Genomic DNA, 14,705 nt, shown 5'->3' with positions numbered 1-14,705 from the left:
AAGTTAATATAGTGATAAATAATGAATACTTAAGTATGAAAATATAAATATAATTACTACAAAAAAAAGTTAAAATGGCTATAATGCATTCATAATTATTTATAATTTAAAAAATAACCCCCTAAAATTTGTAATAATGAACTAGCATTTAAATACTATTTTTTTTACATGTTTCTCAAAATATAAATACTTTCTAATAATATCCGACTAGAGGTATCAAGAAAATATTATGTGTTAAGTTTTAATATAACCAGTATTGAAAAGATAAACAGTTTTAGCGCATAATCATCCAATTAATTTTTACACCATATAAGAAATCCAACAGAATTTAAATAGTTTATGAAATGTTGTATTTAATATACTTGACAAAATAAAAGGAAAATCATGTATGCATTATCAACAGTAGCTTATTAACATTATATGCAAACATAACTATATATGCATTATACCAATAGTAGCTAATCAATATTAGATACAAACATAATTATATATGCATTATAGCAATATTAACTAATCAAACCACCATATAAATAATCCAACAAAATTTTAATAGTTTATGAAATGTTGTATTTAACATACTTAACAAAATAAAAGAAAATTCATGTATGCATTATATCAATAGTAGCTTATTAACATTATATGCAAACATAACTATATATGCATTATACCAATAGTAGCTAATCAATATTAGATACAAACATAATTATATATGCATTATAGCAATATTAACTAATCAAAACACCATATAAATAATCCAACAAAATTTTAATAGTTTATGAAATGTTGTATTTAACATACTTAACAAAATAAAAGAAAATTCATGTATGCATTATAACAATAGTAGCTTATTAACACCAAACTCACGATTCACTTTCGTTGACAAGCAGCATCCTCCCATCACTGTTCATCAATGATGAGTACTGGTACAACTTGCTACTCGAATTCAGATCAAACAGGACAATTATCAGCGTTATTGAAATATATACGACAAATAAGAGATACACGAACCCTAGTATACAGGCAAACACTAACAGCACCACGCTGAACTCGTATATCTGCTTCAAGTAAGTTCCTATGAAGAACATGTTGATTCCTATCAACACAACCACAACTGTTGACGTGAATATCTTGTTGATTCGGCTGTTTGAGAACTGAGACATGATCTCTGGCATGGAGGTGAACTGGATCAGTGGGATCAATGCAAATGGGAGCAGGACACTCTGTAAGACGTTCAACAGATCTTGGAGATTCGATAAAGACTGCAAATCTGAGAAGATGGCTAACAACAATGTTGGTCCGATGGCAATGGTCCTGGTCAAGATGATCCTCTTGCTTCTGGACCACTTCAGGTTCAAGAAGCCCTCCATTACGAATTGGCCTGAATATGTACCAGTCATAGTGGAAGACTGACCTGCAGCCAATATGCCAACAGCCCATATGTAGTAAGCGCCAAGGCCATACACGCAGCCAATCATAATGCCCCCGTTCCTAATGTCTACATTAATGGGTTCGGTAATGTTTGGCCTGAATATGTCATGGTCAGGTATAAGAGTGGCGTTGTGGCAAATGTTGTACAAGTCACCTTCTGATTTGTTGTAAAAACCCTCAGCAAACACAGACACCACAAACAAGTTGATGATGAATGATACCAACAGTGCAATGGCTGCTTCTACAAAGAAGTAGTAGTTGGCCTCCCTGACCTGCCTCGGTTTATCCCTCTTGATGTCCCTGGACTTGACCAGGGCTGAGTGCAGGTACATGTTGTGCGGCATCACCACAGCTCCTATGATCCCAATCGCCTGCAGTATCTTAGTGGGCCCGCAGTCGTGACAGCTTGGTAAGAAGGTGCCTCTCATTACTTCGGCCTGGTTTGGGGCTACCACTATGTACTCGTAGCCAAATGTGATTGCCATGATGGCAATCAGAGTGGCAAAGAAAGCTTCAAGCCTTCTCATACCGTACTTGTCAAGAAATAGAAAGACAAAAGCATCACAGGCTGTGATCAGTACTCCAGCCCACAGGGGTATTTTACCATTTGAAAGCAGTGAAAACGCAGTGGCTGTACCAATAACCTCTTGCATATCGCTGCCAATGATGGCAAGTTCAATCATCAACCACAGAGTTATCCTGGTCTTCTTGTGGTACTGTTTGTGGCAAACCTCTGCAAGATGGAGACCAGTGACCACCCCTAATTTTGAAGCCAGCCTCTGCATGGCAAGTCCAATTATGTGGGACAATAGAAGAATCCACAGGAAATCAAACCCTGCCACTGCCCCGGACTGCAGATCAGACTCAATGTTGCCAGGGTCTAGGTAGGCTATGGACATCAGGAAACCTGGTCCCAGGAAAGCCCACAGCTTCCTGAAACTGAAGGGTGGCATGTCTGCCGTGTAGCAGGGACCGCAGGTGAAGTAGGAGTCCTCGTCCTCCTCAAAAGTAGGGATCACCACTTTCTCCTCATAGTCTTCATCCCGTGAGGTCTTGGTGGTGATTATGGGTGTCTGGTCGCTGCTGCGTTCCTGGGTGGGTGACTGGGGTATGTCCTGCTTGTCCTCGTAGGTTCCAGGTTTCTGTTCAGGGGATTTTGTTGGGGACGATGAGGGAGAAATGTCACTCATGTTGATGCCGTAGTTTGGATTCTCTACCATAACCTAGTGGCATGCAGTGTTTTTTTTTGATAATATGTTACTGAATATCTGAAAATATTATGAATACATTAAAATGTTTTAAATGCAGAAAAAAAGTTTAAATATTAAAAATTTATTTATATGCACATAATATCATTGATATGATATGTAAATTTACAAATAATGATTTTCTACCATTGCCTAGTAGCCTGCAATGATTGAAATCTTTACAGTAGCTGGAAAAGTTGAAAAACACATGAAAAAAAAATTGCTAGTACTAGTTAACTAAAATAGTTAACTGAAATTAAAGCACTGGTTATAAACAAATACTTTTTACAAACATAAAATTATTTGACTATTCTCTATTGCAGTGATTATCAAGCTAACCAAAAACTATGATGTGTAAAAAATGAATTTGTGCACCCCAGTTTGCTTTTCATCAAGAATGTCTAGTTTAAATTTTAAATTAGCCTCAAAAACTTTTAAAAGTTTTTTTGCTCTTCATCAAAAACACCATAATATCTAGAGTAAGTTTCAAATTGTAGAATAATTTTTTTGCAACGACCCAAAACTGATGTCGTACACACTTGATATTGATAATCACTATTCTAATAGTTTTTAAACAGCAGGGCAAATAAATAGTCCAAAAGCAATAAAAACTTTTTGGCAGTCATAGAGTCTTAGTTTTTAGCTTGTTTATTCAACTATTTTAGTTTGATTTTCTTTATTTTGTCTTAAGGTTTAAAACAGTTCTTCCCAAAATAAGTCTTACCAAGAAAGAATAAGTAGTAAGGGGGCAAAAAAGTAAATGGGTATGTACTTAGAAAAAGTTGACAATTTTATTTTAAATTTCTGCCAAAAATGATTATGGGAAGCCCCACTTTAATATTTTAATAAAAAAAAAACAGTACATTTGATACAATTAACATTTTAAAACTTATATTTTGCAAATATGCACACATTTTTCGAACATTTAGTATCATTCTTAATTGACTTGATACTAAACAATTTAATTTTAAATAATTATACAAGATTCATGAAACTTTGGTAACATTACTCAGTTTATTGCAATAAAAGATAAAATATAAGATTCATATGCGACCACATAAGAACCTAAAAAAACTAATTTTGGGTATAAAGATTAATAGCTCTGTATAAAAAAATGAATAAATTACAAATACAATTACAAAGTATATCTGGGAATAGTTTATATACTAACTACTAAAAAACAAATTTTTAATAAAACTAGACCTATTTGTAATGTATTAATAATACGTTATTAGACAAAAAAAGTATAAAAATCTACATTCTTAAATTCATTTATGCTGATAACTCTATAACTGTTTTACTATATAATGTCAAAATATAAGTATATTTTACCACACATAGTTAAATTTCTATATATATATATAAAGTTGTTTATTACTAAGCAATATGTGATTTTTTTGCAATTTTCAAAAGTATTTTTATTATAGTGGGGACCCTGGAAGTAAAGTTCAAAAAAAAAATTGTTTTATTACACATTGCTTATTACAATATTATCAAAAAAGACTGGTTTTAAATAAAAATAATTCTCATTAAGTTAATTAACTTTAATAATTTTTATTTTTAGTGTGTATATTTTATTGGCAAAAACTAGCAGACAGTAATACATCCCCTTATTAAAATTATATAAATGAAATCTATTATTAAATAGCAATTTTACTACAAATAATTAGAGATTTTAGTTATATACCTTTTCTAGAAAACTTATAAATATAACAACATTAGAATATGCAATATTGAATTAAATTACATGGCAAATTTTATCTCAATATATTAAAACAATATCAAGTATGAACTCAGCAAGTGTTTATATGCTGAGTTCACTTCTTTCAGTTAATAGTACTAAAAAAACATAAAATTGAATTTACCTAAAAATTCTCAATGTAATCATAAAGTGGTATTGAAACTCATTGCTTAAAAATTTACACATGACTTTTAGTTAAAAATTATTCTAATATTAGTTCAAAACTAAGACTAATTCTAATATTTTAATATTACCGAAAATGGATAATTTTGCTTATTTACTTGCTTAATTTTAGTTAAAGCATTAGATAAAAAACATTCTTAAAATTATAATTTATCTTAATTTTGTAATTTAATATGGTTTTCTGTTGCACTTAAAATAACATTTGTATTGTTTTGCTGTTAGTTTTCAATCTTAAAACATGGTTGCCACTCTTTGGGACAAAAAAAATTGTTAAATGTGGTCAGGGTGACCACTGACTTTTGTAGAAAATCTTCCAGGTTCTGTGATTTTAAGTTATTTAACTAAATTAAAAAAAGGGCTGAACAGGGTTGTCACTATTTGAGGATAAAAAATATTCTGAATGACCTAAACTACCTTGAGTACCTATGACGCAAAAACAATTGATTTTCTAGATTAGTGAGTGGCTAGTAGCTATAAAATTGAAATAAGCAGTACAAATTCAAGCAAAGTCGAGTTCTTGAATGAAAATGATTATGTAAAATAACAAAATATTAAAATATGATCTATTAAATCTGTACTGAGGATTAAAAAAACATATTTAATTTTTTTTTATAAAATAATCATTCTGAGTAGCCTGAGTATGAAAATTAATTTATGACACCTAGAGATTTTGATAAAGTTCATAGAGAAGTATATAGATAGAGAGTTATCTGGATTGTGTGGCAACCTTCAGTATGATTGTTAGTTCTTACATCAGGATTTCCCAACAGAAGTTTAAGGGGCCATGAAGTCATAACTTTTAACATACATAAGATATTTTTGCATTGATGATGAAGAGCACAAAAACACCTTTTTAATTGTAGTTTTTTAAGAAATCCTGCTGAGGGGGTCACAGCTTTTTTAACTTCTTTTAAGGGGGACTTTTAAAAAAATGCTTGGAACAACCTGTCTTACGTTAAATAAATATACATACAAAAAAGTTCAAACTTTCAAGTTGTTTCAAAAAATATTCTAGATTTTCCAATGGTTATGTTTAAAATTTCAAGGTTTATTTAATCTTAATTTTTAAGTTACACTTTTGTTTTTCAGGTAAAATGGCCCTGACCCAATTAACTTCAGTATTTGATTTATGATGGAAACTGAGGTCTAAAGATTACAATAATCAGTTGTGAGTTTTAAAAAGTCTTTGGTTAAAGCTTGGATCAAGATACAGTAGAAGAATTTGTTTTTAGTAAAAGATTTCCAGAAGATGATAAATTGCTGCTGAAAATTAAATTGAGTTAATGCTGTGTGAGGCTTTAAAGCAAAATATTAAGCATGCAACTTTTATTTTTTATTGTTAACCTATTATATATTTCAATTTTAAATTTACTCCACTTTTAGCCTTAAATTATGGTTATAAAGAAATTAAATAAAAATACAGGGTGGCCACTGGTTTTTGAGAATTTTCTTTCAGGTTTTTGAAAGTACACACTTTTGGGTCTATTTTTAGTGTAATATTAAGATATAAGTTAAAAACTGTATTAAAACGTCAAAACGATAAATTAAAGCTATTTTAAATGTATTTTTTAGTTAAAAAAATTCAAAGATGACAAAATATTTTCATATATATGATAGATTTTTTAGGTCAAACCAATTTTACTGTTTAACATGTAAAAATTGTTTGTTATTCCAGATTTTTTGTTCAGAACTTAACGTTTTTTTTTTAAATTTCACAAATTTCAGATTTTTTTAAATTGTCAAATTCCAAGCTTTTCCAGGATTTCAGGTTTAGTTGCCATCCTGTAAATACAAATAGAGTTTCAGCTTGATATTACTGAGATATCTTGTTGGATAGTTACAAGGAATTTTTATATAACTTAAGCAAAACTAAATTTAACTCTTTGAGTTTTTTAAAAAACAAACCAGTTATAGTTTTAAGTCTATTAAAGATTGAAGGTAGAAAAGTCCTGATAAATAAAAGCATAAATAAATAATAGTTGATAACATGTACAAAAATGTCTTTGTTGTAAGTACTATTAATAATTTAAAAAGGTAAAAATCACAAATTTTTTTGTACAATAAAAGCAAACAAGAGAAGTTAATTTCTGTTAATAATCTATTTTAATGCAGAGTTAACAAAAGGCGTAGGCAGCTTAAGAGGCTAATTAAGTTTAACATTAGTGTACAATGATGCCTCTTAAAAATATTAGTTTCAAACTAATCAACACTAATCAAAAGTACACATCATCATTTAAAAACTGTAAACTGCTTTTAAAAGTACTGACTTTTCATTAAACATTCATTTTTGTAAGTGTATGCTCAAACATTAAATATACAGTTCTTATATAAACAGCAAATTAGAATTTAAATTATCATTTTGTTTTCAAGCTTTACTTGACTTAAATTTCCAAAAAGCGTTTTCTTTAGCGCTACCATGCGGTTAGCTGATTTGAAGCTTTATATAGAAAGTAAAGTAATTGTGTATAGGTTTCAAGGTAAATAAAAAGACAAACTTTATTTAAATTAAAATCAATCTTTGGTTAATAATTGTTTCATGTAGATCTAAACATTAAAAACAGATTAATAAGTTACTGGTTTAGAGTTAAGAGTTGTTAAGTTGATATCGATAGTTTGTTTAATAGCATTTTGTAAAGATTAATAATTACTTTAAGTAACTAACTTACTAAACTAAGATTACCGCTATTTAAGTAACATAAAAGTAATTCTTTATTAATAGATATAGATTGAAAAATACACAAACTTAAATTTCATCATTTTTATTATTTACAAAAATAGCTTTACATGGTTAGCTAATCGAACTGTTTAACCATTAAGTTTTAGTTTTGGTGAGCTAAGCTGAATCATGTTTAAATTGCATGAGTACATAATAAAATCATAAAGTAAAGTAAAACTAAAAAATTCCGCTAACAACTAAATACAATACAAAATAAACAAAATATTACATAACATACAGTTTAAAATATTCTATACACATTTCACAAAAATTTTACAAAAAAAAAACCTTTTATATGTATTTTTGGTAATTCAAATAAATAAATTACAAAATTTACTTTTTAAAAACAATATTAGTGCATTTTTAGTTAAAGTTTATAGCTCTCGCTCTAAATAAGAATTAATTCTTTAACTTTTGTTTCTATAAAACAAACTATTCAGTAATAAATCCTTTACTTAATAAAAACTTGACAATACTTTTGGTTTTTTTTATTTTTACAGCATTAAGATAATCTTTTGTAAATTGAAAAAAAATTTCCATAATTTACTTAAACGTCCTAAACTTGAAAACTTTAAAGTCTATTTAAAAGAAAAAAAGTTTTTACTATTAAATATAAACTTATTGTACATTTTATGACAAATATTTGAAAACTCTGAAACATATTAATTGATAACAAAAAAAAGCATATTTGAAAATTTTACTGTTTTTAGGGTAATCTAATTAAAAATTTTTATGTGATGACTCTATGAAAATAGTTTAAAAACAGATTATAGTTGAACATTTTTTTTAACCAGCTAATATACATTCAAAAAAAAATTGACCATATTCTGTCAAATAAAACCAATTGAAGTATCACAACAATCATAATATTCTTTATAATTTTTTAAAAATGAAAAGATAGTAAAACTATAAATATTTGTTTTGCTAAAAAAACACATTTTTTTTAATATGATTATGTTTTTATAATCTTAGTAAAATTTGAAAAAGCACAAGAAGCTATAAATAAACATTATTAAAGAAATACTTTAATACTTTTAAACAAAATAATGTTACCATTTTTGTTTCAACCAAATTAAAAAGAACTCAAAGTTTAAAGTTTGCTTTCATTAAGAGTTTTTTGCAACTAGTTTAAAGTAATTTTCCTAAATTTAAAACATCTTATTTTTGATAAAAACTACCAATAAAAAACTTTAAATATGTTAAAATGTGACAGTCAAATTTAGCATTGTTACATTTAAATTAGTAGATTGAAATCAAAACTATGAGTTAAAATAGATAATTTTTTCAAATAAATGTTAATTTAAAAATTAGATTAGCACAAATATTGTTGGTTTACATATAAAAACACTTACTTTGATTACTGTAGAATTAACCATAAATAGATGTAAATGACTGAATACTTCATCAAAAATTTACCTGATGAATTATTAAATCATTTATGTCTACATTGGTTGTAGATTAAAATAAAACAAACATTTTTATTTGTAAATCATTTGAGACAATATAAAATTTTGTAACTTTTTAAATCATCAGCTGCTAAGGTTTTTTTACAAGAAGTACATTAATCAACGTTTTAACGTTGATTTTTTATTTTTTTCATTAGATAGATAATTTCTTGGTATTCAGTAAAATATACCATGAGTTAAAGAAAAAATATCCTTTGTATTAATCAATTAAATAGCATAATAAATTAAAACAAAAATTAATATTTTTGATTTTATATTAGTTCTAGTTATTGTAATTTCAAATGCATGTTAATTATTTATTTTAATGTTGTAACTGTTTTAGCTTTAAACTTTTTTAAATAAATCTAATTTACATTACAAACTTTTAAATTTTAAACGGTTTTTTTTCTAGTGTATTTCAATAAAGACTGCAAGTATATTAGGTTTTTAGAGGAGCTAAGTAACTTTTAACAGATCAATAATATTTTTGAAAAAACTGTTTATTAAAAAAGTAAAATTTGCTAACCTGTTAGTTGTTTTCAGCAAATATAAAAAAGAATTCTCTTAAAACAATAAACTAAAATTCAATAAAAGATGAATCAATACTTGAAGTAATTATTTTATAATATATATTTATAAATATAAATTTCAAAACTTAGACATAATTTATTGATTAAAAGAAATAAATTAAAAGTTTAGGAATTGTACTTCAACTAAATTTTAGCTTTGTTAATATTTATAAAATAGCCATTGTAACAAATGTGAGTAAAAGTTTTACTAATTTAGTAAATTAATTACTTTCTTGTTTTGAACCTAAACTAAAACTATTTATATTTAATTTTGAAACACTGCACTAAAACAGCTATATTTTCATTGTTCAACTTTGAGACAGGCATCAAAATTCAGGCCACTTAAAAAGAAAAAAACTTAAGTACTCACATTTTAAATTACAACTCACAAGAGTTTTAAAGTCAATTAACTAAGTAATTTTCTATGAGTTGTGTATTCAGTTAAAACAAACCATAACTAAGTTTGGTACCTTGAAAATATAATTTAACTGTATTTATGATACAACTTTTAAAAAATATATTTATGCATTGTTGTTGAAGTTCAATTTTAAAATTTTATACTGCAAAAAAAGTATATGTAAAAACAAAACAGAGCCTTAGTAGTTTATTGAAGATAGATTAGGATCTGTTAAAGTACCAAAATACTGTTATCAAAAAGTATTTCTAGTTGTTATAAAGACACAATAAGAAAATAAAAATTAACTGTTATAAAAAATCTCATAAAGTATATCTTAACAAAACAAAATAAATTATTGTTTTTATAAAAAAAATCAAGTTTAACTTAAACTATTTATTGACTGCTTGATTTTTAACCTTATTTTGTGATATGAGGTTTAATTTTTCAAACAACAACAAAATTAAAGATTTATTACAAAATTTATTATGTTTGATTAAAAATAACTATTTAACAAAGTTTCTAATATACTTAATTGAGTATCTCCGCACTTTTAATTTGAATAAACATATTTTATTTAGTCATCTATATATTTATCCATGAACTTATGTTTTTGAAGGAGTATACAGGCCACCATTGAAAATAAAGCTAAAAAAGTTTTTCATACTGACTAAGATTAGCACTCTTTTATGAGGAACAATCTAGTTTGAGGTCAAACTGTATTCAAAAGTAATACTTTTAAGTAAAAACAAGTTATAAAAGCAAACATGTATTAAAATAACCACAAAAAGGCAAAATTTTAATCATACACATAAGCTTAAAAGAGCATCTTATTATATATTTGTTTATTGTTTTATTTTACTTCACTAAATATCCCTTAGCTTAAAATCATTACATAACTGTCCAAAAACTTTGCTCGGCAGGTCTATGCAAGTTTTGCCCAATAAGCAGTTGATCCATTAAGCCGATTTGTGGTTATAGCCTTGGGTCGGCTGCAGTTGTAAGTTTTTCATTCATAACATTTTGCAAACTTATGCAAATATGGTAAATTGATTATACAGCAGAATATTAAGAAAATTTATACCTTTATCCCTAACCCACCTTATCAAAAATTTTTTATCTATACCCTTACCCAATTATATAAACACAAACCATAAGAAAAATTTATTATTTAAAACTTAAAGTAAAAAAAAAGTGAAATATTAGCCAATTAGAAGCGACCTTAAAACTGCAGCCGATGCATAGCCTTTATTAAAAAAAATATTTTTAATTTAAACCTTCAAAATTTAAATACTAGTTGTTATTGTTTTCAAACTGTAAACTTTAGGTACAAAAATTTACTTTTTAACCTTCTGTCTTATACCAGCCTCTTAAATTTTAACTAAAATCTACACCAGGGTTTCCTAACAGTTTTTCAAAAGGCCTTTAAAGAAATTAAAAAAAGCTATGGCCCTCTCCAACAAGGTTACTAAAGAAAACTACCATTAAAAAACATCTGAGACCTTTTTTTGCTTGTTATCATCAACTCCAGAATATATAGTGTAAGTTTTAAACTATGACCTCATGGCCCCCATTCGGCCCCTAGGGGGTTCACTTAGCCCGTTTTGGAAAATCCTGATTTACATTGATCATCAAACACTCTATTTTAATGTTATCTCAAAATTTGGTTTTAAATTCCGAAACAACTAAGACACTAATAGTTTGACATTAACAAATGTATTTAATAAGTGAAGCTGATTTAATAATTTTACCTAAATGTGATTTAACAAAAATATATTTCTGTACTACTTAGTTCCTTTTTCAATGAGTTGAATAATGTTTTTATGAAAAAATACTGAAAGTGTTGCATCATTTAAAATGTGAGATTTCATAAATAGCAATTGTTCATTAAAGTTAAAGCTGTAAAATATTATTTATAAAAAAAATTAAATTATATTAGGTAGTATTAGTTTTATCAGAAAAAAATTCTTAAAAACTACCGGTATATAAATAAATTATTAAGATTATATATATGTACATATAATCTCTTATATATATATGTATATATAATCTCTAGATTTTTTGTTATCTGTTTAATTTGTTTAGTTTATAATTTCTATATTATTATCATCTATGTTATTGTCTATTAACTTGTGCTCAAAAAATATTTAGCCAGATAAATATGCTTATGATATGTACACAAAATAAATTTTAATGCGACATCTTTACAGTTTTTAACTTCTAGTAAAACAAGTTACTGAAAATTAATAAATGCTGAAATCTTAATAAAGTTGCTCATATTTAATTAAAGGTAAAGTAAAAGCTTTATTTTAACTTTTATAATTTTTAAAACTTTGGTTTTTAATTTTTTTTCTTTATATTTTGCACGGCATAGTCACATAAATCATGACCAAAAAAGCCTTAGCCTTATTTTTTCTTAAAGTACTATTTAAGTGCAGTACAAAAAACTACAAAACATAACATGTAGTACAGAAAAAAAAAAAAAAAACTAAAAATACACAAGTTAAAAAAAAGCTTTTACTCTATCTTTGGTTAAAACTGAATTATTTTTTTAAAGATTTATTATTTGTTTGTTTGAATAACAAACAGTCTTTCTTTGAAAATTTTAAGGTTTTGTTTTAATTGAAATTTTTATTTGTTTTATAATGAATTATTTTAATATGCCTTGCGAAGTTAATTCATTGACCAGCTGAAAAATAGTTATAAATTTAAATTGACGACATAAAAATAATAAGTCATATAAACATGCAACTATTTCATATAGTTTGAAAAAGTCAGCAGTTAGTTTCACTAGAACTGGTTGTTTTCGATGCAATGAAGCTGGAATACTTGTAAATATTATATGTGGTACTTAGTTGCTCAAAAAGCTAATATAATAAAAATATGTGAAGTGTAATTTCAACTATATTTTAAACAACCTTATAGTATTACTTAAGAACTCAAATTTTTTAGAATAGTTCTTTTTAAACTTAATACTAATTAAAAGTACTTGCCTTTATTAGTGTGTTTTATTTAGTATTAGTTGTTTTTTGAAAAATATTGCTTATTAACAAGTATACTTTAAACCAGGGTCTCCCAATTTTCTTTTTTCAAATGACCCCCTTTAAAGAATTTAAAAAAGCCATGGCCCCCTTCAACAAGATTACTCATAAACTACCTTTTTTTTTATTGTTTTTGGATATCTGCAACTCGAGAATATCTAGTGTAAGTTTCTAAACTACCATAAAATACCCCTAAGACCTTATTTTATTTTTTTGCTCTATATCTGCAACTCAAGAATATCTAGTGTAAGTTTCAAATTACAACCTCATGGCCCCCTGTGGCTCCTTTACTGCTCATATCCCCCTTACCCCTTTGCTGCTCGTGGCCCCCTGAGTATCTATCATGGTTCCACTTGGCCCACTTTGTGAAACCCTGCTTTAAATGTTTGGAATTTGTTATAAACAGACAACTTTTGTAAATTTTCTTATATTTAGGTTTTAATTTTGTGTAAATTTGTCAGAAACAAGTAAAATTTTGAAACTGAATATTTAAATCAGTTTTTTTAAAGTAAATTAAATTGAAAACATACTTATAAAAACCTAATACAACTAACACATTTAAGTGTCTAATTGTTAACATTTTTGAAAGCAGATATTAAGCTATTTTTCAAGTTATAAAAATTAAATTTTAAGTTTTAAAGAAATCTTATAATTAGTTCTAATTAAGTATCCTTATAAACTAAAAAAACACTTACATATCAAACAGCTGTTTAAAAGACAAAGCAAACAAAATTCAGTTTAAGTTCCTCTGCACATTTATGTCCCAACCAGTGGCGTCGCGTGGTATTTTTTTTAGGTGGTGCAGAATTTTAAAAAATCCCTAACTTTAAAACTTTTTTTTTCTTAAATATAGACTTTTTTCTATAACAATTACATTAAATTGCTAATGTAATTTGGAAAATTTTGTTAAAAAATAAAACATTTATTTTTTCATGAAAAAAATAATTTAAGAAAATAAATTTAAAAATAAAAGGTAAATACTTTGAAAATTAAAGTAAATATAGGAATAGAAAAAAAATAAGTAATTTATAATAATTTTAGCTTACTTATGAGTATTAATTTTTAAGAAGGTTTTAAAGTTTAAACTAACAGTAGAAAAGATTTAGACAAAACAAATTTTTATTATATTGAAAAATACAGCAACTTTATTAGTTCTTTTTTTTGCCTCAACTTTATTTAAAAATATTTGATTAAACATCATACTAAGAATAGTTATTTTACTAATGTTTAACTTCACAAAATAATAAATGTCTTATTAGACTTAGCAAGAAAAATTAAAAAGTCTACAAACAAAACAAAAAAAGGTTTTGTTCAAACTGCAAGTTTATTTTAAGTAAAATTTATTTTACTAAGTAGAAAATAATTGTTTATTTACTGCTAAATATTGAAAAAAATAAACGAGTATCAACTTATAACTAATTAAAACTGTTGATGTTTGAAAAAAAAAACAGCTTGACTACTAAGTTGAAAACACAAAAGTAAAATAAGCTAGCTCATAAATATCAAATTTTAGGAAGTCTCTAACTTACAATTTAGATTAAACAGATTAATATTATAATTAGAAAATACAGCAAATGAAATAATATTTCTTTTAGCCTCAACTTTAGTTAAAAAATATTGGATTAATTAAACATCAAACTATTTATAATTATTTTACTAATATTTAATTAAAAAAAAATCTATTTATACTTGGTAAGTAAATTAAAAAGTAAAACAAACAAACTAAATAACTTTAAGTTTTACAAAGGCTCTAAAGTTAAAACTTAAATTAGCTTACAGTTTAGATATAACAAACTTATACTTTAATAGAAAACACAGCAAGTATAATAATATTTCATTTTAGCTCCAACCTTTTTTGAAAAATATTGGATTAAATATTGAACTAAAAATAATATTTTTACTTATTTTTAACTAAACAAAAAAGGAATGCATAATGAAGCT

The 14,705-nt window shown here is 26.1% G+C and overlaps 1 protein-coding gene across 1 annotated transcript; it reads right to left on the bottom strand.

Annotated features, from left to right (window-relative positions):
- Positions 1-680: 680 nt before the first annotated feature.
- Positions 681-2,692, bottom strand: LOC145837779 (natural resistance-associated macrophage protein 2-like). The gene has a single exon (XM_082945223.1). It carries the CDS (start codon positions 2,646-2,648, stop codon positions 861-863), a length of 1,788 nt encoding a protein of 595 aa, XP_082801349.1. The 5' UTR covers positions 2,649-2,692; the 3' UTR covers positions 681-860.
- Positions 2,693-14,705: the final 12,013 nt, after the last annotated feature.

This window comes from Thalia democratica, chromosome 6 (assembly GCF_965202585.1).
Source record: "Thalia democratica chromosome 6, ktThaDemo2.hap1.1, whole genome shotgun sequence".
Taxonomy (NCBI): domain Eukaryota; kingdom Metazoa; phylum Chordata; class Thaliacea; order Salpida; family Salpidae; genus Thalia; species Thalia democratica.
This window is presented reverse-complemented; position numbering and strand designations above follow the sequence as displayed.

Excerpts from the sequence above, each read along its gene's own strand:
- LOC145837779 (XM_082945223.1), bottom strand. The coding sequence starts at position 2,648 with ATGGTAGAGAATCCAAACTACGGCATCAACATGAGTGACATTTCTCCC.